This window comes from Gymnogyps californianus, chromosome 3, assembly GCF_018139145.2.
Source record: "Gymnogyps californianus isolate 813 chromosome 3, ASM1813914v2, whole genome shotgun sequence".
NCBI classification, from domain to species: domain Eukaryota; kingdom Metazoa; phylum Chordata; class Aves; order Accipitriformes; family Cathartidae; genus Gymnogyps; species Gymnogyps californianus.
Window position 1 is genome coordinate 18,300,558 of NC_059473.1, and position 21,632 is coordinate 18,322,189.

A 21,632-nucleotide genomic window follows, 5' to 3' on the forward strand; every position below is an offset into this window, starting at 1 on the left:
TGCTACTAAACCCATGGCCTGTATCATGATGTTAAGTCAAGAGAACAGGAAATAAGAAGTAAAAGTTTAATCCAGAAATGAGCTGGGATTTAACTCTTTTCTGAAATCATTGCAGCAAGACCGCTCTTAATGCATTTAGCAACAATTAATTCTCAAAGCCAAAACAGCTGCACATTGCTGATGCTCTCCAGATGCAAGCTAAGGAATTAAATCATGGGATAATTCAATTGGAAAATTGCTTGTAATTATGGAGAATGCAGCGTCTGCTTGACTCCTCGTGGTGATTGGTAGTTGCTTTAAGAATAGTGAGGTAGTCTGTGCAATGCATAGTGAATACAAATAAGTAGCTGTGTTAGGAGAAATCTCATTTAGTTTCACAAAGTTATGGGTTTAACATTGTTAAAACTGTATTTGCTGACATTAATGATAATCCATTTTCACTGTCCCATTACTGCCAACGACCTACTATCACTTACACACAGAACAGCAATATTAACTTATAGCACCTTCCCTCTGAAGGAACTCAAAGTACTTTGCAAACATACAGAATGTGGTCCTACTCTAAACAACAATGATCCGAAAAGGGTTTGTTCTTTCTCAACTCATTTAATATACATGCAAGCAAACAGGCTTGTTCTAACATGTCATTTAAATCTCTGATGCCACAAGGCTAACAACTTCTGGGAATGAAGAAGGGTGCTCCTCTACTTCAAGTATTGAAAGTAAAATTCTCAGTTATGATACAACAATAGAAGAGCAGGATGCACAAAGGTCTAGTCAGAGACCCTCTAGTATTGTTGACAACAGGGAAAAATTCCAGAAGAAACTGGTCTTTCGGATTGACAGTTACCAGTGGAAAAAAAAAAGCCATCTTGTCATCTGTAAACTGAGCACATGTATTCTTAAAATAACAGGATGATGCAGTTTTCTACTCTCTCTTTGTAAAATAGTCTTATCAGAACTGATCCTTATTAGCATTACAACATTTGACAGTCTGCCGACTATTTTAAAGTCTTGCTCATTGGCAAACTGAGGGACAAAATGGCTGCTGTATGTGATCGTATTCCTACTAAGTCAGTGATGGAATGGGAAAAACACCTAGAAATATTGCTTTCCAGTTTCCTGGTTTAACTATTAAAACACACAGCTCTTAGTTTATAGAAACCCAGTTATGGTAGCAGTGGTTACTATGACACATTTTATTATCTGTGCTTTAGCTACTCAAATGTTTGCCTGATTTTTTTTTTCTTTACTTTAAAAAGCATTAACAGAAAAAATTTTAGGGAACAAAAGATCCATTATTTACAAGTGGCTCCACAAATCAATCATCCAATATAAAAGTTGAAGTTGTTATTTTTAGCACTATTAACTACACAATAATTAAAATTGATTACAAAGTCACAACCCCTCATTAAGTTGCTGTCAATTGGGGGAAAATTCCTCAAAAGCAATTTTTTTTTTTAAAGTGAGTGTAAAAAGATTCCCTTCAATTAAAAGAGACATCTGGTAATATGGAAAAGGTGATAAATTTTCTCCTGTTCTCAGTGCTAGTACTTTATAGACCAAAGGTGGTGCAGGGGAGAAATCCTTATGGTCATTATCTCCACCTGAAAAGGAGTAGAAACACCATTGTATTGGGGCCAGCAACAAGTCATTCTCCTTCTATAAGTATGTTCTGTGGTGACCAAAGTGCAGGTCTCAGTAGCAGAGATGACATGCTATCAAACAGATGTGTTCTGTGAACCCAATACTGCAAAGAGGCAAACCTTATATTTCAATCGAACAAAGTCCTTAAGCACATGCTGTAAGTATTTGAGTAGCCCTAAGAAATACAGAGAAGTTCTTTGCATATCTTATTGTCATGCAGCAGATACTGGTTCTTAGCAGGACTGAGCCCTATAGCAGTTTTTCCAGTAACCAGATATGCTACTGTTTCTACATGATGCACCCCCTTTGCTGCTCCCTTAGTTTTCCACTCCCTGAGGTACATGCCAGTGCTTTAGGTTTTAATTCTGAAGAGAAATAAAATGGTGAGTCCCACCCCCCCTTAATATAATTTTCCAAATTGCAAAAGAGTTCACAAAATATAATGTTTCTTCCCTCCTGAACTTGTTTCACAAGCTTGCTGTACAGGTTCTCAAGCTGCTGTTGGTCTAAGTTGCTGGTCTAATACCAACTCTGTAAGGGATCAAAGATGATTAACTGGATCACACTCAGAAATGCCCTGTGCAGAGGCAAACCCACGGCCTTTCTGCTGACCCTGCCCCATGCAGGAAGTGCGGAACATCCACATACATAACAAGCATTAATTTCCCTCAAGTATATAGAGGTGGGAAAAAGTGGCACAACGTTACTTCCTTACACTACCACCCCAGCTGGCATCTCTAAGGTAAGAAAGGCATCGCATCCATGTTAAAAAAAAAAACAAACACAAAAAAACAGAGCTGTCACTATGCTTGCTCTCATACCTGCAGCAAGGCTGCCAGTGACACAATGCATATCTGTACCACCTCATGACAGTGTCAGGCTTTAAGGAACATCCCAGACTTCAGCTTAACATGCTCTTGTAGCCAGACGATGAGAAACTGTGAGCTACTTCAGCAATTTCACAAACAGGCCCATTACAAATACACCCAGGCTAGCAAAATGCCACTTCCTGCAGTCTGTACCCCTTCATGCAGCAAGCCCAAGATGCTTTCAAAGGAGAACAAGAGGACAACATGTTAAAGATCAGAGGAGCAGGGAATAGGAAGGTGCTTTTCAGAAAGCCTAACAAAAAAAGAACAAGGCTTTGATTACATTGCCGGAGTGAAAGAGAGTAATCTGTAGTTCACTGAAGTTTCTGCAGTCTGTATTATGAATAGTTGTTTTAGCAACAAGGAATTGTTCAGTAACTCAGTTTCATTAAAAAAAAAAGTTTGGCTTGCTGATAAAAGTAGCATACCAAGTAACCAACAAGTTAGTTAATTTTTGCAAGTCATTTAGGTCATTCTTGCTGCAATGCCCGTTAACAGCTTCACGCTCAGGGTCAGTCTTTGGTGCCCCACCCTCCCCAAGAGTTAATGGATGTAACATTAAGTAACACACGTAGCAATCAATTTGTAGCTCTAATGCAATATGTTTCACCTGCCTACCCACAAAGCACTCTGAAATGTATCATTTCATACAGATAAAAAACCCATAGTAGACAGTGGTTAAAGGTATCGTCTGTAATGTGCGTTTTTTCCATAGAGTTAATTCCTATCTCTTAATTCAGGGATATCCCAGCCAAACTCCTCCATGCAAAAAAGCTCTTCCCCCAAGTTAAGCGGTGCTTTACACTCAGGTGAGGTACCTCATCTGGTTGGAGCTCAGTTATTTCAATTACACTTTGTCACTCACTCTGTAATGAAAATCCAAGACAATGATCACTCAAGCACTGCCCCTACTCCAGCACATTTTTACAGTTCCCCTTACCTGTCCAGACAGACACCTGCTGACCATAAGTCAGTGGAAAGAAATGGAAGTGCTCAGCTTCACACAGCACTCATCCATAACATAAACTCCTCAAACATCTCAGCTAAGCATATAAGCAAATGCACAATACCAATACTATTGAAAGCATATTAGCTCTTGTATGACTTTGCAATGGGATTTCTCATTACTGCAAGGAAAACCTGAATGCCAATCCCCGAAGTTTCATCTGCAGTGAAACACCCCTTAGTCCTGTCACTGGGTCCTGGCAAATGCGCACTGTACCACAGAACAGGAGGTTTAGTGTTAATGGAAGCCCAAATTCAATTTCTAAATAGTCAACATTTCAACTTTTAGTTCTGGAGTTTTCCTTGACTTTAAGGCAATCAGGAATAATACTGCTGAATCCAAGCACCCCAAATATTCCAGAAGTCCATATCCAATTCAGCTTTACATACGACAAAAATCGCTTGAGTCCCTTGGACAGCAAACCCCTACCATTAACCATTCATTCTGCATGCTGACCACAGAGAGAGAGAACTGCCTGCAGCAGGTCAAACATCAACCTTGAAAAGGCCTGGAGTATGTTTTAGTCATCCCTTGCTTCAAAGCCATTACAATTATCACTGTTTTTTCAGGAAGTTTACAGGTAACTGGGATCCAGATTTTCTGTTCTCTAATTAGCTGATCAATTCCTTCAGCAAAGCTAAAACTCCTTCTACACCTCTCTTCACCTTTCTCCATGGATGGATAAGACAACCAGCTACCTATCCTACACTAGTATCCATACTTAAATACATGTCCTTAAAGAAACTTGCTATTAAAAATGTTAATTGTTGCTGTTCACTCAGCTGTTGCCACTAATTGCAAATGGCTTGGCATCTTTACTAAGTAGTCATTTTTAGAATCTACTCTTGCTTAACAGATACTCCTTTGGCTTGGTTAGTCATTGGAAAGGTCATTCCTTTAGGTGGAAGCCACAGCTTCTGAATTAAGATACATAATATTTTATAGTATCTTATTCTGGGACTCTTGCTTTTAACCCTTAATTGATGATAAAACAAAGATTAATTAAATTATCTAAATTGTTAGTTCCTCAGGAATCTTGATTTGACAATGACATGATAACACTAAATATATTGCCCTTAGCCAGCTGGATAGATAAACCAACAACTACAGAATTAAAATGGTTTTGCACTACTGTGTAATTTGGCAGTGAGGCTACCAGAATGATCTTTTCTTTTCCCCCAATCTAAGAAAGTTCCGTATGTAAAATTCCAAGCTCTGTATGTCACGGTAAACTTTCACCTGTAATGAAGTGACCTTGTTCACATGCAGGATCAACTCAGGCAGGCATGCAGAGCCTGCCCTATCCACAGTTGGCAGCCTGAAAAGCTGTAATTTTTTAGGGCAGTCAAACATAAACCATCCTCTGCCTCCTCCCCAAATACTTCCACATCTTCATGAAAAACACTGAGAGTGGAACTATACCTGCATCATAATGTTGTTTTAACATGGCTTTTTTATTTCTTCAATGCTCTGAATAAATACCTTGAAACCAGAACATCCTTGAACCTTCAGCTGAACCAAAATCAATACCAGAGTTCTGCAGCTTGGGCTTTTCTCTGATGATAAACAAAATTACTGTGACAGGTGAAAAGTTGTGATCTAACCTTTATTATGCTGTTTATGTGCCTTGCAAGGCTCCAAATGACTGCCAGAGATGACTATCTGTGGTACGCAGCAAAATGTTTCCCTTCATTGCCTGACCTTTCCACTTCCCCACTGGAAGCACACTAAAGCAGCAAGATGACCCACACTAAAAGCAACATACAAAGCGAGTTATTGTAGTTCTGTCCTACATCAGGTTTGTTATTTTAACACAGGCAATGGCAAGCAACAAACTTTCTAGTTCTGCTGTTTGAACACCTCTTCAAATCTGGAGAAGTCTACTCATCATCTTGTTTACTTGTGTTTACACCAGATAATTTAGAAAGACAACCTCTCACAGAAGAGTGGGAAGATCTGCTTACAGCCATAAATAGGAAGAAGAAAAAACACAGAACAATGCCTAAAAGCCCACTATTACATTTCTTGAATTCTTAAGGAAATGCCATTTAGAATTAAGTGGTGCTTGCTTCTCTCATCTCTGTTGTGACACTGGAGCATTCAGCTAACTAAGCTGACTTTCATCTGGGTTTGCAAGTGATATGAACCATTAATAGCAAGTCAAAATGATTCTTTTAAAATAGTCTTTTTTCATTTTAACAAAAGACAGTCACTCGTATTTATCTTCTTTTAAATTCTGTTTATTTAGGGAAGGTAAAAGACAAAGGTCAAGCATTTCTAGATTGCTTGCATTTGATAGACAAGAAAGACTGTGTGTCCTGGTTTTGGCTGGGACAGAGTTAATTTTCTTCTTAGTAGCTGGTACAGTGCTGTGTTTTGGATTTAGTGTGAGAATGATGTTGATAACACACTGATGTTTTAGTTGCTGCCAGGTAGTGCTTATCCTACGTTAAGGATTTTTCAGTTTCCCATGCTCTGCAAGTGAACAGGTGTACAAGAAGCTGGGAGGGAGCATTGCCAGGACAGCTGACCCGAACTAGCCAAAGGGATATTCCACACCATAGGATGTCATGCTCAGTATATAAACTGGGGGGAGTTGGCCAGGAGGGGCCGATCACTGCTCGGGGGCTGGCTGGGCATCGGTCAGCGAGTGATGAGCAATTGCATTGTGCATCACTTGTCTTTCTTGGGTTTTACTTCTCTCTCTTTTTGTTATCTTCCTTGTCATTACAATTATTATTATTATATTTTATTATATTTTAATTATTAAACTGTTCTTATCTCAACCCACAAGTTTTACTTTTTTTTCCGATTCTCCTCCCCATCCCACCGGGGGTGGGGGGGTGGGAGGAGTGAGTGAGCAGCTGCGTGGCACTTAGTTGTTGGTTGGGGTTAAACCACGACACTGTGCCATTGAGACTAAAAGGACTTAGAGAAAGCAATTTCTTTACAAAAAGAGGGATGCATAGTGTGATTCACTGCACAGAAAGGCAGCGTTGCTCAACACAGGAATGGGGTCTAGGATTGGAGATCCCAAATCAACAACAAGATACTGTAGTATGTATCTCAGCAGACTTACAACATAACATGGAGGGCTATATTCTATTGCTCCCCTCAGTGCACAGTCTCTGACACAAGCATATCTGGAGAGTGAGAGAATATTCTGGAAAGTCTGGCCATAAGTTTGCTTCCCTCTCCTGCTCTCCCAGTATGGCCATTCTTGTGTTCGTACATTATACCATCTGTTTAATCACTGTGCTCTCAAAACAAGCAAACAAAGAAAACAGATGAAACTTCAGGGATAGCTTCTAACTCATAATTGAATGGATGATTATTCATTAGAATCTAGGCAAGTTGCTTGGGGCCGCCTAAACAGGCATTGCATGGTATTATGAAAAATTTTTTTTAAAAGATGATACAGAACAGAATTCTCACTCAGTATCTTATCTTTAATACTGCAACCTTCTTTGGTTACTTTGAGTAGAATAAAATAAGCATGCTCAGTTTAAGCTGCTATAAGAGAAAACTTGAGGATTATACAACTAAGCTCATAGGTCCCCCTCCTCTTCAAGGTAAAGGTAAATGAAACTACTTTGGTCAGCTCTAACATTAACAATTCCTGTGAATAAGATTTAATCTCTGAAGGCATGTCTAGGGGAATACTTCTTGCAACGCCTCTGAAGTAGTATATGCAATTGTGTCTTTCCAAAAATGAGATATTACGCAAGCATTAGTACCAACATATCCTTTACAGATTTGCATCTAAACAACTCAAATTTCCTCAGAAAACCAAGGACAGAAATATTAAAAATCAATCTTCTCTTTCTTTACCCAAATTTACGTATCTAGATTAGGCAAAATGGTCAAATTGTACTAGGGTTTAGCTTAGCCTGCCCTAAGATCCTGACGGAATCATGATATTTTCTCTATCACAGTTCCAAATTAACGATTTTTTACTTCTGTTTAATTAGTTGGGCTTTGTTCTTGGCAAGAGTCACAGCAGTAAAACCTCTTAGCTTTCAGAGTTCTGTGACTCTCTTTTAATGTATTCATTCAAGCATAGGTGTGTAAGATAGCTACTGCAACACAACAACAGAAACATTATCATTGATGTGAAGAATAGTGAAAATATTCCAGTTCTTGTCAATTTACTGATGCTTTTAACATAATCTCACAGAATAGGTCTGTAGAAAATCCCACATGACGACGTCTATTATAAGTGGACCAAGCCAACTTCATGACAAAAATACTGTAGAGCAACAGGAATCTAACTGTTAGTACTAGTTAAGGTGCAAGAGATACAACAAGTTTGGCACAGCTAGGAACACAACTCACCTTGGGCTATTGATTTAACCACACTGTGCTTTAGTTTCTCTTTGATGACATGGAGAAACACTTCTTCCAACTCTTTAAAACCGTATGAACTGCCTTATTTAGTAGACCATTCTTAGAGCCTCATAGGTAAAGTGCTGAAGAAGCACAAGTTATTGTAATAATTGGCAATGGATATAATTAGACTATGGTTGGTAAGAAGTGGCAATATGCAGCCAAGTGGCTGCAAGGCTTACAGTGTCTTACTGATACTCCTTTATCATACATTATATTTTTCTGTACAGAGCCGTATGCATGAGCTGTCACTGGCATGGTAAAAAATAAATATACAGAAAATAGAGGTAGCAGGCAGGCTAGAAAGAAATTAAAACTATCAAATAACAATTTATTAATTCATTGAATATTCTTTGCACAAATATGAGTTTTCTATACTTGAAAAGTTCAATTAAAAAAAATCCCAAACACAACATAGGCATGGATGTACACAAGCATTCGGGGATAAAGAACACTGCCCCTACATCACAGAGGAAAAAAAATTACAAATATGTGTTAATCCAGTAGTCTTTTCCTATAAAAAGGTCATACACAACCAAGAGCAGGACACACTTCCCTCCAGCTGTCCTTTTAATATGTCTCTCATCTTGCCAAGGAGAAAGCGTCTCTAAGAGTGAGAAAGAGACCATTTTACAACCTATTTATTCTTCATTGTCTATGCCTTTTCTGGATATACTTGTTGAAGTACATTAGTCACAGGTATGCAGCAAGCCATTAGAACATACTAACATCTGATGAACACTGAAATTAACTTTTCTTTTTCAGCTTGCGGAACAGAATGCTTCATGTTGAGTTGCACGCAAGTCTTCACTGAGTTAAGGAATGAACAAACAAGATTTCTAAAATCAACAAACCCACGTGCTTATCCATAGTCCGTATAAATACATACCTACTCTATAAACAAACACACTGTCCTACAGTGTGACAATAATTTGCCTCTTTAGAGCAGGCTCATTAAAGGGAAGTAATTTTGCAATAACAATGCACAAGTGTAGTACTAATGAGAAGAGCAAGCTACAAAATGCTAAGAACACCTGGTCCATTTCTTGTACTGACAGAGCATGAGCTGGAATCTGACTATCATAAAAAGGCTGCGTTTTTTTTCTTCACAGCCCAATAGACTCTGGAAGCAAGTTTGGTTTGCATTTAGTGTATTAATGTTGCATAAATTCCTATGGGGCTGTGTTGTAACACTTGATATGTATATGTTGCCAAGTTGAGTATCAAAATTTAAATCTCAACTAGAACAGCCAGAACTATTCACTGTAAATAATATTTTTTATTTAAAAACCCTCTCTGTTTACAAAGAACTTGATAGTCATCCCTACAAATCCATAAATCTCTCATTCACAATAAGATCGATGAATAATTTTCAGTCCATGTGTTACTTCCAGATCTCACTTAATTTTTCTACTGTTTCACTTGTGGTATGTAGCTGATCCTTCAACTCACACACAACAATTATTTCCACTGACTCAATGGCTAAATCTTAAAGAGGAAAATAACTAACAGAAAACTGAATCCCACTTTGACTAAACAAAAGTGCGGAAGTTTATAAACCTTCATAGGATACCTGTAGTTTATCTGAATGCTTATAAATAATAAAACTAGGGTGGCATCATATCACAACAGTATCTTTTTAAGGAGTATTCAACGATCTGGATTGAATCCCTGCAGACTAGGATCATCCACATCCTTCTCCAGCATTAAAAAGAGGGGTGCAATAAACATTCAGGTCTGCAAGTTTTTTGTCAAAATTTGCGATAGGTTCAAAAACATTTTTCTTCCAAAACAGAAATTCTCCTGAGGAGACAATTCTGGGTTTTTTTTCAGACCCAGCCTGTCAAAACCTCAAACCCCATGTAATGATTTACTAAAGAACAGAAGAAATATTCTAATATCCTGTTTAAAAGACACATAAAATAGATCAGTTCTATGAGATCAAGGCATATCCTCAAACCAGTCTTAAGGATTAATGTAAAGGGAAGACTTCTGTCTGTCTAGCATGAGCCCAGCTACTCTCTCTACCCTTTATTCTTTCCCCTGGTAAATAGCTATCTTTTTCAGAGAGAATTTACTTCCCCAATTTTTAGTGGAATTGTAAGTGTTACATGTCTTTTTTCTGCTTAAGAGTCTTACATGAAAAATAACTTCTACTTACTTCTTGAAAGCCCACATTGATTTATACTCTACTGTTTTGTTAATAAAGTGATAATCTGAAACAAAATATTATTTATTATCTTTTATTATCTGCCTCATTCTTCTTTGTCTGAGGAATCATAAATTAAAGTCAACAGCCATTTTATAATCCCACAGTTCATTATCTCCCATTTGCTAATATGCTCAGTGCCTTAGCCTTGCTCCATTTCTTTAGTAATAATTACAAAAATCAAAACCACATTAACAGAATGTGCAGATCCTTCTTGTTTTAGAACTTACGTAAGAGCTTTTCAACTAATCAGTGGCTGGGTAGGACACTGTCCTCATTCATCTCCCACTTCCCCTGCCATCCTTCATGAAAGTTTAATCTACATTTTCCATTAAGGAGTTGTCTCAATTGGTGTTCACATTTGCAGGGTGGCTTATTACTTTTTTGATTCTTATTTGAAATGGTGGTCATACCTCCCCAACTTACCTCCTCATCTGAAATTTTTATCAAGTAGCTGCATATTTTCATGGTCCTGAAATCTTCAGATAACAGAAGCAGAAATTCACTTACTTTATCTAGAATCACAAGATTTAAAAGAGGAGCAGGCAACCCACTTCCATCACCATAGTCAGGAATGGTCAAGCTTCTAATCCTTCAAGTCTGAAACTGCATTTACAGTTGGAAACAGATCACTGACATTTGATCAAGCACAGATCTGGATCCAGCTTGTGTGTACTTGTTTTGGGTCCAGCTGCTGCTAGTCCTTCCTCCTTAAATACACAAGATTAACTTTGTACTAGTGGTTTCTCTCTTCCTCTTCCTTGTAAAATTTGATGCGGAAGGAAGCCACGACTGTGCTCCCAGATCAGGGACCACAATTATTGCCCTCCACAAATCCATGGGCAACACAGCAACACCATGCTGCTGACAGGAAGCTGAGCGAGTGCCCCTCTGGAGGAAGGAAAATACAAGCACTGCAATGAGGTAGCAGGAGAGATGAACTCTGGAAAGGCACACTTTCTCATGGATGTTAAACCACCTGCTACTCAGAGCTGTATCCTAGAGGCCCCTATAGTACAGAAAACCCTGGGTTTGAATCAAGAGTTGAGAGCCACAGAATTTATGGCTGGTTTGACCCATCTCAAGTTTATCAGAGAGGCAAATGACTCTTTCACTTGAGCACGACAAACACATATGTCCACACAGCTGCAAAGTGCAACTTCCTTGGTCTACAAATTCTGTCATTCTAACCACAAACTGGGTTGTCTAACCTGCCTCCTTAGGAAATACTGCCACAGTTGCATGATCTCCAATTCCTCATATTTCATTACGATAGACTGCAGTACATTTGCTGGTATAATATATTATGAAGGATCATAAATAATTAAGAATTAATCACACTTGTCAAAATAAATAAATGCAGTCAGTGATGCAGAATGCTTGAATTTTTTATAGCATCTTTTTGCTTATTCATGAATTAAAAGAAAAGAAGTCTAGTAGTCCACAATGGGTTGCCTACTTATTACAGCACATACAGGCCTGATTCAGATCCCAACAGTGGAGTGTTTCCTGTCAATCTTTAGCACATCAGTGGAATTTTAACCTTAAATCTCTGATCGTGCAGAAAGTTACATAAGTTTTGACTTGGAAATATTAGTAGCTCCAGCAGATCTTCACGTACCGTGCAGGGCCTAGCTGGCAGATACACTAGTGATTCTGTCACCCACTGGTCCACTTACAGGATGGGGGCAATGGAGGAGAGTGAAGCATTTTAGCACAAAATTTCCAAAAAACCCCACAAAGTACCTTGATAGCCTCCCTTCTGTAGATTTCTATAGACAGACAGTCCTGCAGTTCTTCTTACCAAATAATCAATATTTTTGCATGGTTCGATACCATTCACAAGGCTTGAACAGAATAGCAAATAATATTAAATGTTTAAATAGCGCCTTTTCTCTGACTCTCCAAATTGGTCTGAAATCCTTAGTGCATTTCTCTCCTTTTTCAAAGGGAAGAAGAAACTGGGCTGGGAGATGAGGGAGGTACACACCACCACATCAACCCTACCAGCACAGACCAAAGATCCGTTAACTTCAGACATCTGACTCTGAAAACAGACAGGTGTAGACACATAGGAAAGAATATATGAACAGGGAGAGCAAACAGCTGTACTTCCCCACCCCTGGCCTTCAGGGATCTATTGCACAAGGACTTTCTGAGCCAGAAAAGGTAGTCCTGAGAATTTAGTAGCTGTAACTATTTTTCTTCCCTGCACATACCCTGTCAATTTGCACACCCATAGAAGGTTTTAGGACCAACAATACCATGTGGAAAAAGGTTCCACAGTTTTACTGTTTGTTACATACTGAAGGATCTCCTTTTGTTTTGAACCCGACATCTACTAATTTCATCTGATGCCGTCCAATTCTGTATTAGAAGAAATAACGAATATTCCTTCTGTACTCATCCTTTCGGTGCTTGGGAGTTTATAAACCTTTATACATCTTTTATAAAAATTTTATAAAATTCTGTGATCTTTATAAAACTCTGCCATGTATTCCTTTAGATGTCTCTTGCAGGCAGGGTAGCCCTAGTTAATTTAAGTGTTCCTAAAAGATAGCCATTACATACTTTAGATCATCCTTGTTTCCATTCTTTTAATAACTTTCCCAGCTGTACTAAATGATTTTTGATGCATGGGAACCAGAACAGAATGCTGTATTCTAGATACAGCTGCCCCACACATTTATACTATAGCATATTGTTCCTATTTTCTACTCCCTTCCCAGCAAGTCCCAACATCACATTTACTTTGTGACTGCTACTGAGTTGATGTTTTCACAGCTCTATTCTTACCTCAAAATCAGCTTAAGTGATTACAACCAGCTCAGAATCTGTCCTTATATATGCCAAACTCTGATTGTTTCTCCCACCACCTCAATTCAAATAATCTACACTAAATTTCACCTGCTACTATTATCCGGTTAAGCATCCTTTTTCAATTTCTTGCAAACCAGACCTCCAGTCTTTTACCCTGAATAATTTAATATCAAACTGCCACCTCACCATCTATCCCTATTCAGAAGATCAATGATTTGTGTGACACCACATGCTGAACATGCCAAGTGAGTGGAGCACTCAGATGCGACTGTAACCAGATGCTGAGACACCTGAAACTAGTTCTTCCTCTAGGTAGCTTGATCCATGCTGATTTGTTCTGATTCCTTGAGACTGAGCTGTATCATGCTGCAGGGACAGGGACAAAAATACAGAAGTTCTTTCAATGTCTCTCTTTGGGAGATCTACCAATGATTTCCTACTGAACCTTTTACAGAAACTTATGTGAAGTACAATGAATCATACCCAAGGCATTTGTCTCTATCAATGTCTTGACATGACTTGATAGCCAAGTGACAAGGATGAGCTAAACCATCCCAAAATCTAGTTATGCTATCTGTTTATCTCTGTGCATTACTGTCTGCAAAGGAGATGAAATGAGATTGAGATAATTGGAAGTACAATTTGCAGGAAACAGTGGGGGTTGGAATTACTGTGCTTAATTATTTCAGATTGAAACAGACCACACAACTATCTGTGCCAACCAGCTGTAATTAAAGTGATTTAAAGTAGAGAGATGCTAGCTCCGAGTGTTGATTTTCAAATGAGTCTTTATACACACAAGAGTTACAGTCATCTATGAGTTGCAGACCTACAGCTCTACTGAGGGGCTTAAGAGAAAATTACCACTGACCATGTCCCACATGCCTGATAATTTAAAAAAAAAAAACAAAAAAACATGACAGACAAGGAAATAAAACACCCCAAACAACCCACCCTGGCACCCCACAAATCTAAATCCACTCCATCAATGTGACACTGAGTACTTGCCCCTCAGAATAGGAGAAAACAGCAGAACACAAGCTTCAGCCTAAATTGCCTATATTCCAGATGAAGAAAAAAACCCAAAACTTTGGGCTTAGAAATGGAATTTTATCTCAATAGGCAATTGGAAATCATCAACCAATACTACCCTTGTTTTTAGGCTACAGAGCCATCCAACAGTCTCCCCTTCTGCTGTGACAGACATATAAAACTGAATACAGACAAAGGTATAACTTTACAGAAAAGAATCCAAAAGAAATGTACATCGACAATATGCAGCACCGCAGCAACCCAGCCAGGCCCTTCACCTGGAACAATATATTTATTTCCTCATGGGCATTCTCCATTTTTTTGCCAACTCCAGGAAAGTGACAGCTACTCTTATCAATTCAAAATAAGCAGGTTTTAATTCCTAAATTTCAGCAGCAGCCAGCTTGCACTAGAATTTAAGAAAAAGGAGAACAACAGCAGACATTCTGATTTACCTCAAACTTTCACTTAACCGTATCTTTGTAGCAAGAAATTTAGTATGTGCTTGTATGCTCTTTGATGTGAAAATTAGAAGATATTTGCATGCATCACAAATGTGGTCCATCTGCTTTACACATGACACAGATCCCACCAAAATTACTCGGTTTGCTGATGAATCAGCGCTCAAGCAATGGGCCTTAAAAGCTAATTTATAATGGCTATCTGGGGAAAAGTCCTATACTGTTGATATGGATGAGAATACAGAATTAAAGAGTATGAACGAAAGCAGCGCTGAAACTTTTCCTCAGTATTTGCTTGAACATAAGAACTGTTACAAGCAGTCAGACTGCAGGTCTGCAAAGTCAAATGCCATCTCTGATGCTGGCTACTAATAAAAGGATCTTTTCACTTGCAGCTTTCTGTATAAGAGGCTTCTTGAGTCAGGGACTGTAAAAAGACTATTGAATTAAATAACCAGTGATGAATGTATTCTGCAAGAATTCATATGATCTTTCTTTAAACTTATGCATACTTCTGGCCTCCATAACATTAATTCATGCATCTTATTACTACAGTTTATTCAGGTACTACATCAAAAATATCTGCTCTTGCTTGTTCTATACCTGGCACCCACTAAATTCACGGCTGCTTCCCATTGCTCTTCAATGTGCATTTTTATAGATCTCCAAGTCCTACTATCGCAGACAGAATAAAGAATCTTTGTCTGTTTAGTTTTTCCTAGTACAGAAACTGTTCCATATCCCTGATAATCTTTGTTGTCCTTCCCTATACCTCTTTGTTTGCCTGGATAAAGCTTGTAGCCCTAACTCCCCCATTTCCATTTTGTAGCTCCATTCTCATCAACAACACCCAACTCTTACGGTGAGAGGTTTCAAGCAGGTGTCACTAACAGCAGGAAGGATGTTAAGAATTTTTCTGCTTTCCCAGGATTAGAAGAGCACAAATACATCTACAAATCTTTTTAGAACTTATAATCTTAATGAAATATGCTGCTGTTCACAGATATGATCATGAGCAGGAAAAATAATTCCAACAAACCAAATTTTCTTCCAAGGAAGGAGAAAAGTCTGTTGCACTCCCCTCTTTTCAGGCTTCCTAGCTCTCCTTAGAGACAGGAACTTTTTTCTTATATTAAGGGCAAAACCCATCTTTTGTTTTCTTACCAGACAGAAAACCTAAGCCCTGGACACAAGGATATTGCCTAAAATGGTCTGCAAATAAGCAAGCAGTAAACAGGACCTAGAGCAGTGGTAAAATCAGACTGTATTTTATTCATCTCTTCCAAACACTGAATGACCTTAAACATAGGCACCACAGTACTGTTTTCATCCAAATACCGTCCATGGCATGGGTCAGCCTGATTCAGATTTTACACAATACTATATTTGATATTTTGCTTCACATATATATCATGCAGATTGCCTTTAGACAAAAACAGATCTTTCATGTGCAGAGTGACTCCCTTTTTGTTTGTCACACTGCATTCATTGTCTGCTGCAGTAAAAGAATTATAGCTGTCTTAAGTAGTTTAGGAGGACGTGTTTGTTTCGGTGGGGTTTGGGGTTTTTTTGCTAGGGATTTTTTGGGGGGTGAGAGTGAGAGTGTTTTGGTTTTAAAACTAACCACTACACTGAAGACATTACATAGTTGTATTCATCTTACCTTTAGGTGTATTCTCAGAGTGATCTCTCTCTGGCCCATCCAGGATGTTTAGCTGTGAGATCTCCTCTGCACTCAGTCTGAGCCAGGCGTTGTTGGGTGTTTCCTGATCTTTTGAGGTAAGGGAATATTCCAGTTCACAAGGAGATTCAAAATTGCAGTCAAATACTGGAAAAAGAAAACAGATATAGAACATTACCAGGTTAATTAAATCCAGCTTCCTCTGTGCTGGAAGGTGTGTATACACACTCATTTTATACTTTAGTAAGTCAGGGCTTGGTTTTTTCCATAATGAGGCAGAAAGAAATGGAGGAAGTCCATAAACAGACAGGCAAAAATGTGTCTGAAATGGACCACACAGAGAGGTTCATTATGGAGGTAGCAGCAAATCAAGAGGAAGGCCCAAGAGCCAGTAATTCCCCTTCAGGACAAATAAAAGGGCAGCACAGGCTAAAGCAGGGAAAGGCATCATCTAGACTGAAAGGGAAATAGCTTAGTCAATTGATAAAATGCGACAGAAAGCCAATCTCTTCTGGGATGCTGGTTCAAATTCAACCAGGACCATTATAGTGCAAAGACTACTAACATGCTTCATAGTCACGTTCCATCTCAGTGAGCACAGGACTCTGCAAAGCGAGTCATATATCCTGGGCATATGGGACATGCTGGGAGTCATAGGGACTGTACCCTGCGAAGCAACCTTCTAACCCCCTGGGTTTGAAATGCTTTACTGAGGCAACAGAAGCAGCAGAAGCTTGACCTGCTGCCGCAAAACTTTAGCCTCCAGGCAGTACAGCCAGCATCTGCCTCCAACACAGACGTTTCTTTTTGAGATGTTTCTCTTTCAGAAACCAATTACCCTGCTGGTGCAACTATGATTCACTTCCCAGTGTCCAATTTACTATCACACCATAATTCAAGTTGCTTAACACAACATGCAGTGATAACCTGCATGGATTGTACTTTTAATCATGAAGATTGCTAAATTTTCTGGAATGCCCTGTATACATTTGCTTTTGTCACCACAGTTAGCACTCAACACAATATTCAGTAATGGAAAGAAACTATTTCTGAACTAACTCAATGTTTCTGAAAAGGCTAGATCCATTTGAAAAAGCCCAACAAAAGAATCCAGCTCTTCTCTGGAGTTTTCTACACTGTCTACTGTCCTGCCATAGCTATGCAAGTGGAACAAATAATCTGAATTGACATTAGTCAATTTAACTAATTTTTTTTAAACTTCAATTACATTCTCTATTAAACATCTAATTTCTTCTTAGTGTGCACAGATTTATGTAGTTCAGACTATTCTCCTGGTGATATAACATTTTCTAATCTGAAGGTTAATACTGTTGCCCTCTCACTATACTTTTCCCAGCTAATTTGCCTTTTTAACAGCAAGCTGGAAGAAGCAGAGTCTATTTTTCCAGTTTATATTTGATTTTCTTCATCAGGTGCTTTATGATTCACTCAGCATTTTGAATGCTTCACAACACCATGGAAACCATATAATGTAAGGAATCCATATACACCACAAGCAGCAGTAACAAGGATTATACATATTTCCTTAAATTTGAATGCACAAGTCACTACCTTCTTCAGGCCTCTATGTTATCAATATAAATTTCATGATACATGAAGCACACTTCAATTTAGGCAGCAGGGAACAGTGGATATATTCATGCTATACAGTTTACTACTGCAATATCATACCCAAACCTCAGACCACTTATTTCTAGTCCCTTAGATGTTCTTTAAAAAAAGAAAAATAAACCCAACATTTTTTAACCCTATAAAATGTTAAGAGTCCATTAAACTTTGTATCAAAGCCCAAATGGACAAAAGAGCAACCAAACATTCAACTACAAGTTACAGAATTAACATCACCATTATCATCATTACTGTATAGTTTAGTTACGGGGAACACCTTGAGTAGTATGCGCTTTAAGGCACTGTCAAAAAAAAAGGGGGGGGGGGAGAAACACAGCTCATGCAAGGAGTTTTTTGACGGAACCCACAGGATGACAGAAGGGAAAGCCCAGGCCAAGGACAACACGTGGCAAGAGCAATCATTTCAATTCAACTATTTAATTCTTCGTGGGCTCCTCTCCTCCATCAGTCTCATATTTTCATGAGCTTTCCAGCAGTCACTGCTTGCTTCCACTCCTCTCCCATCCAGCTGCTGGGAACAGAAGCCTTTGTGCTCTCTTACCCTCTTGCCTCCAAGCAGAGAAGCCCTTCATGGATATCCACAAGGCACTCTCGTTTTCCTCCTCCAGTCCTCGCCCCCTGACACTCTGATTACAGTGCCTACAAGCACTCCATAGCCAGCTCAGCTCCCCCGTTCAGTCTCACTTTCCAGAACCTCCTCCTCAAAAGAGAGCTATCCATCAGTTCTGGAGCCCTTAACACAGCAGGCCTCTGACCTACAACTGGGACAACTTAATTGGGGTATGTGATTAAATAACAGTTGTCACATTTAGTGTTATGACTCTTGCAGACAATTAAAGCCTCTGCCTGAAGGGGGGAAAGTAAAGGAAAAAAGGCAAGTAGCAATACCATTTCCTTCCCTTGCAATGAATACCCTACAGAGAAGTGGACATGATCTAACATGCCTGTTGTGGTCAAACTGAATGGCCTTTACAACAGGTTATTCCTTGAAAGAGGAGGAGACTATTTGGCTCATACATCTGAGAGCATCTGAGATTTAATGAAAACATACTTGCGTCTTTTACAGAACTTGATAGTCCCCCCACATCACCAGAATATCTGCACTCTTCATAGGCTCTTATTTAAATTAGTCTCGTATCAGACAGAAATTTCAGTGCTATTATCCTATGCAGTACAAAGAAATGATGACAAAGAAATGCTATCTTATGCAACACAGCAAAGTCTATGCAAACAGCATCCAGTCTTCCAAGCCTAACGTTAACTTCCTACTCTCAGGCTTTCCTTCTTTCACAATGTCCTTCACTACTGACAATGTAATATACTTTATAAAAAAAGCATTATATACAATACATATATTTTTTTCACTGATAAGCTGCTCTTGGTGTGGTGGCTGCTACAAGACCATATAAACCACATTTGTAAATACAGAACCTTCACAATATTTGAATTGCTGCCACAAATCACCTGCCATTTTTTATGCCTCAGCATAAAAAAAGGTCTTTCTTCTTCCTTTTTTACTTTAGTCTTAACATGTTTAAATGAGGCACCAAGTTTATTTTTTTCTTGCCCAGCTAAGCACATAAAGAAGTAGCCATGTGCCTTTGGAAGCTGAATAAAAGCCATTCTGCCCTTTTCTGAAAAACAGCAAACATTGCAGGAAAGGTAATTAAATCTAACACAACTTTTAGTGAGTATTTTTTAAACCTACTACCAATATAAATTGACTAGATACAGAGCTTTAGGAATTGAATAGTGTGCTTAGTCAGTAAAGTGGGGGGTTTTGTGATTTTTGGTGTTTTTTTCAAGAGATGTCAGAGAGATTTATATCCAGTATATGCATTTATGCCACAGCTATGTTGACATTATAGATCTTAAAAGGCTCTATAGGAATTTAAGTTCCAGCAAATTGCAAAGTCTCTTTTTAAATATATTGCAAAAAACCCAACCCCTTGTCCAACAATCTTTTGCATCTGCAACCACTGGACACTAGAAAGACAGAACAGCTAATTTATTAGAAGTCTATTTCATCATCATAACACCTTTAAAGAGGAAACAAAAGTGATGCTTATAATCAAATTAAGGTAAACACCTGTTTAAAAAAGGCTATAGATATCAATCATTTCAGTTTCTGGTATGTAAGAAGATACAGGATACCAACCATAGACTGAAAAGTAAATTAAGCTACTAACCTATTGAAAAGACAGTGGAATCTCTGTGTGTGTCCGATGACGTTAAGAGTCTTGTGAGTGTTTCAAGTTATTTATTTTTAATCAACATACCTAACAGCAATAATTTATGCATAAACAACTAAAATATCTGGCAACTACATCTGTTTCAATTAATCTGATTAGAGTTTTCCAATAAACAAATGACTTAAAATAGTAGCATAAATAATACGCCAAAACACAGTAATCTGCAGGAAATATCCTTTTACATTGCTGCAGGTCAGATTATGGACCATTCACTCTTTGGATCATCTTAGATCATTTGTGTAACCACACATCACAGCAACATGCCTTATTTAGAACAAAAATAATTTAATTTAAAGAGAGATATAAAAAGCCTGTTCTTTTTAAGAAACTATTCTGATTATCCTTTCTTCAGCTGCCCAACAACAGACTAGGTTTATTTCTTTTAAACCACATCTCCTTTCAACCACAAAAATCTTAACAGCAGGTAATTTCCTCTTAGACTGCTCCTTTCTAGTTCTACATGGGTCTGACTTAAAAGAGTCCTTTTCACTCCTGGTCTGGTGACTCTTACAAATCACTCCTCCTCCATTACTCTCAGCTTGTCACCCCTTTGAAAAGGTGTGGTTGCTTTCTCACCTCACTACAATAGACAAGGGAGCAGGTAGAGGTTCTCTGTTCTCAGAAGGACCAGCTTAGAGACGTACATCCTAACTGGCATCTCATCAGCTTAAACATGACTAATTTGTACTACATCTACAGACACAAATGCACAATGTAGAGGTCACTTACAACGATCAAAACAGGACCACAACCTCCCTCAAGAACACACCTCCTCCAGTGGCAACAATTGCAACAGCAGTATAGAAACAGATAAAATATTCTTGCGCAGGATGTCTTTTTTTATACAAATATTGACAGATATTCCTTGTGGAGGAGACATAATTTAAATTGTATAGTAGAGATGTGCTCTGCTGAGTGAGCTTTGAGACCTCCATCAATACCCACTAACCTCTATTATACTCATGTTATAAGGCCTATAAGCTTTTAATTTATGACAGGGAAATGACAAATTGATTTTCCAGTTATTAATCCTAGGGACAGAGCCAGTTCCTTAAACCTTCTCCATTCCTTCTGGGTAGAAAAGGGCACAGGGCATTCAATCTAAGGGTTTCGATTGCCTCATCAGGCCCTTCTGAATTACTATCCACCAATACAGGGGTACACATGTGGGGTGATACAAGGACGCCTGCAGCAATAAGTATTTCTCCCCGAAAACGGAGCATAAATAGGAGACTGTGCTCTCTGGCTGTCAGCTCACCAGCCTGCTGAACACCCAGGAGGACACCAAATACAGGCCAGGCCCTTGGAAGCAAGCATTGCCCTGCTGGCACAAAAAGGGGTGAAACTCTTTGCAAATGGATCCCTAGTGCCACCTTTCCACTGTGCAACTGGAGGTACAGCAGCAATTTAAAATGAGCGAATCCAACACAGGATGGAAGGGCATGGAAAAAAACACAAGGGGAAAGGGAAGAGGTGTCAGCAGTCAAGCAAATTAAAGAGGAAAAACAATTGCAGGGTTTTACTGCCTTGTTCCTGCCGAGAAAGCAAGTCTGAAGAGACATCTTCACCTACCTCCCTCCATTGCTCAGCACTGACAAAGGGCAAACTGGCACATTTTA

At 38.7% G+C, this 21,632-nt stretch overlaps 1 protein-coding gene across 1 annotated transcript in view; it reads right to left on the bottom strand.

Moving 5' to 3' along the window:
• The window catches only part of ALK (ALK receptor tyrosine kinase), a 318,891-nt gene that overhangs the window by 206,975 nt on the left and 90,284 nt on the right, over positions 1-21,632 (bottom strand). Inside the window, exon 3 of the mRNA XM_050893080.1 lies at positions 16,094-16,258. Coding sequence (XP_050749037.1) covers positions 16,094-16,258 — 165 coding nt within the window. The remainder of the gene's footprint in view (positions 1-16,093; positions 16,259-21,632) is intronic.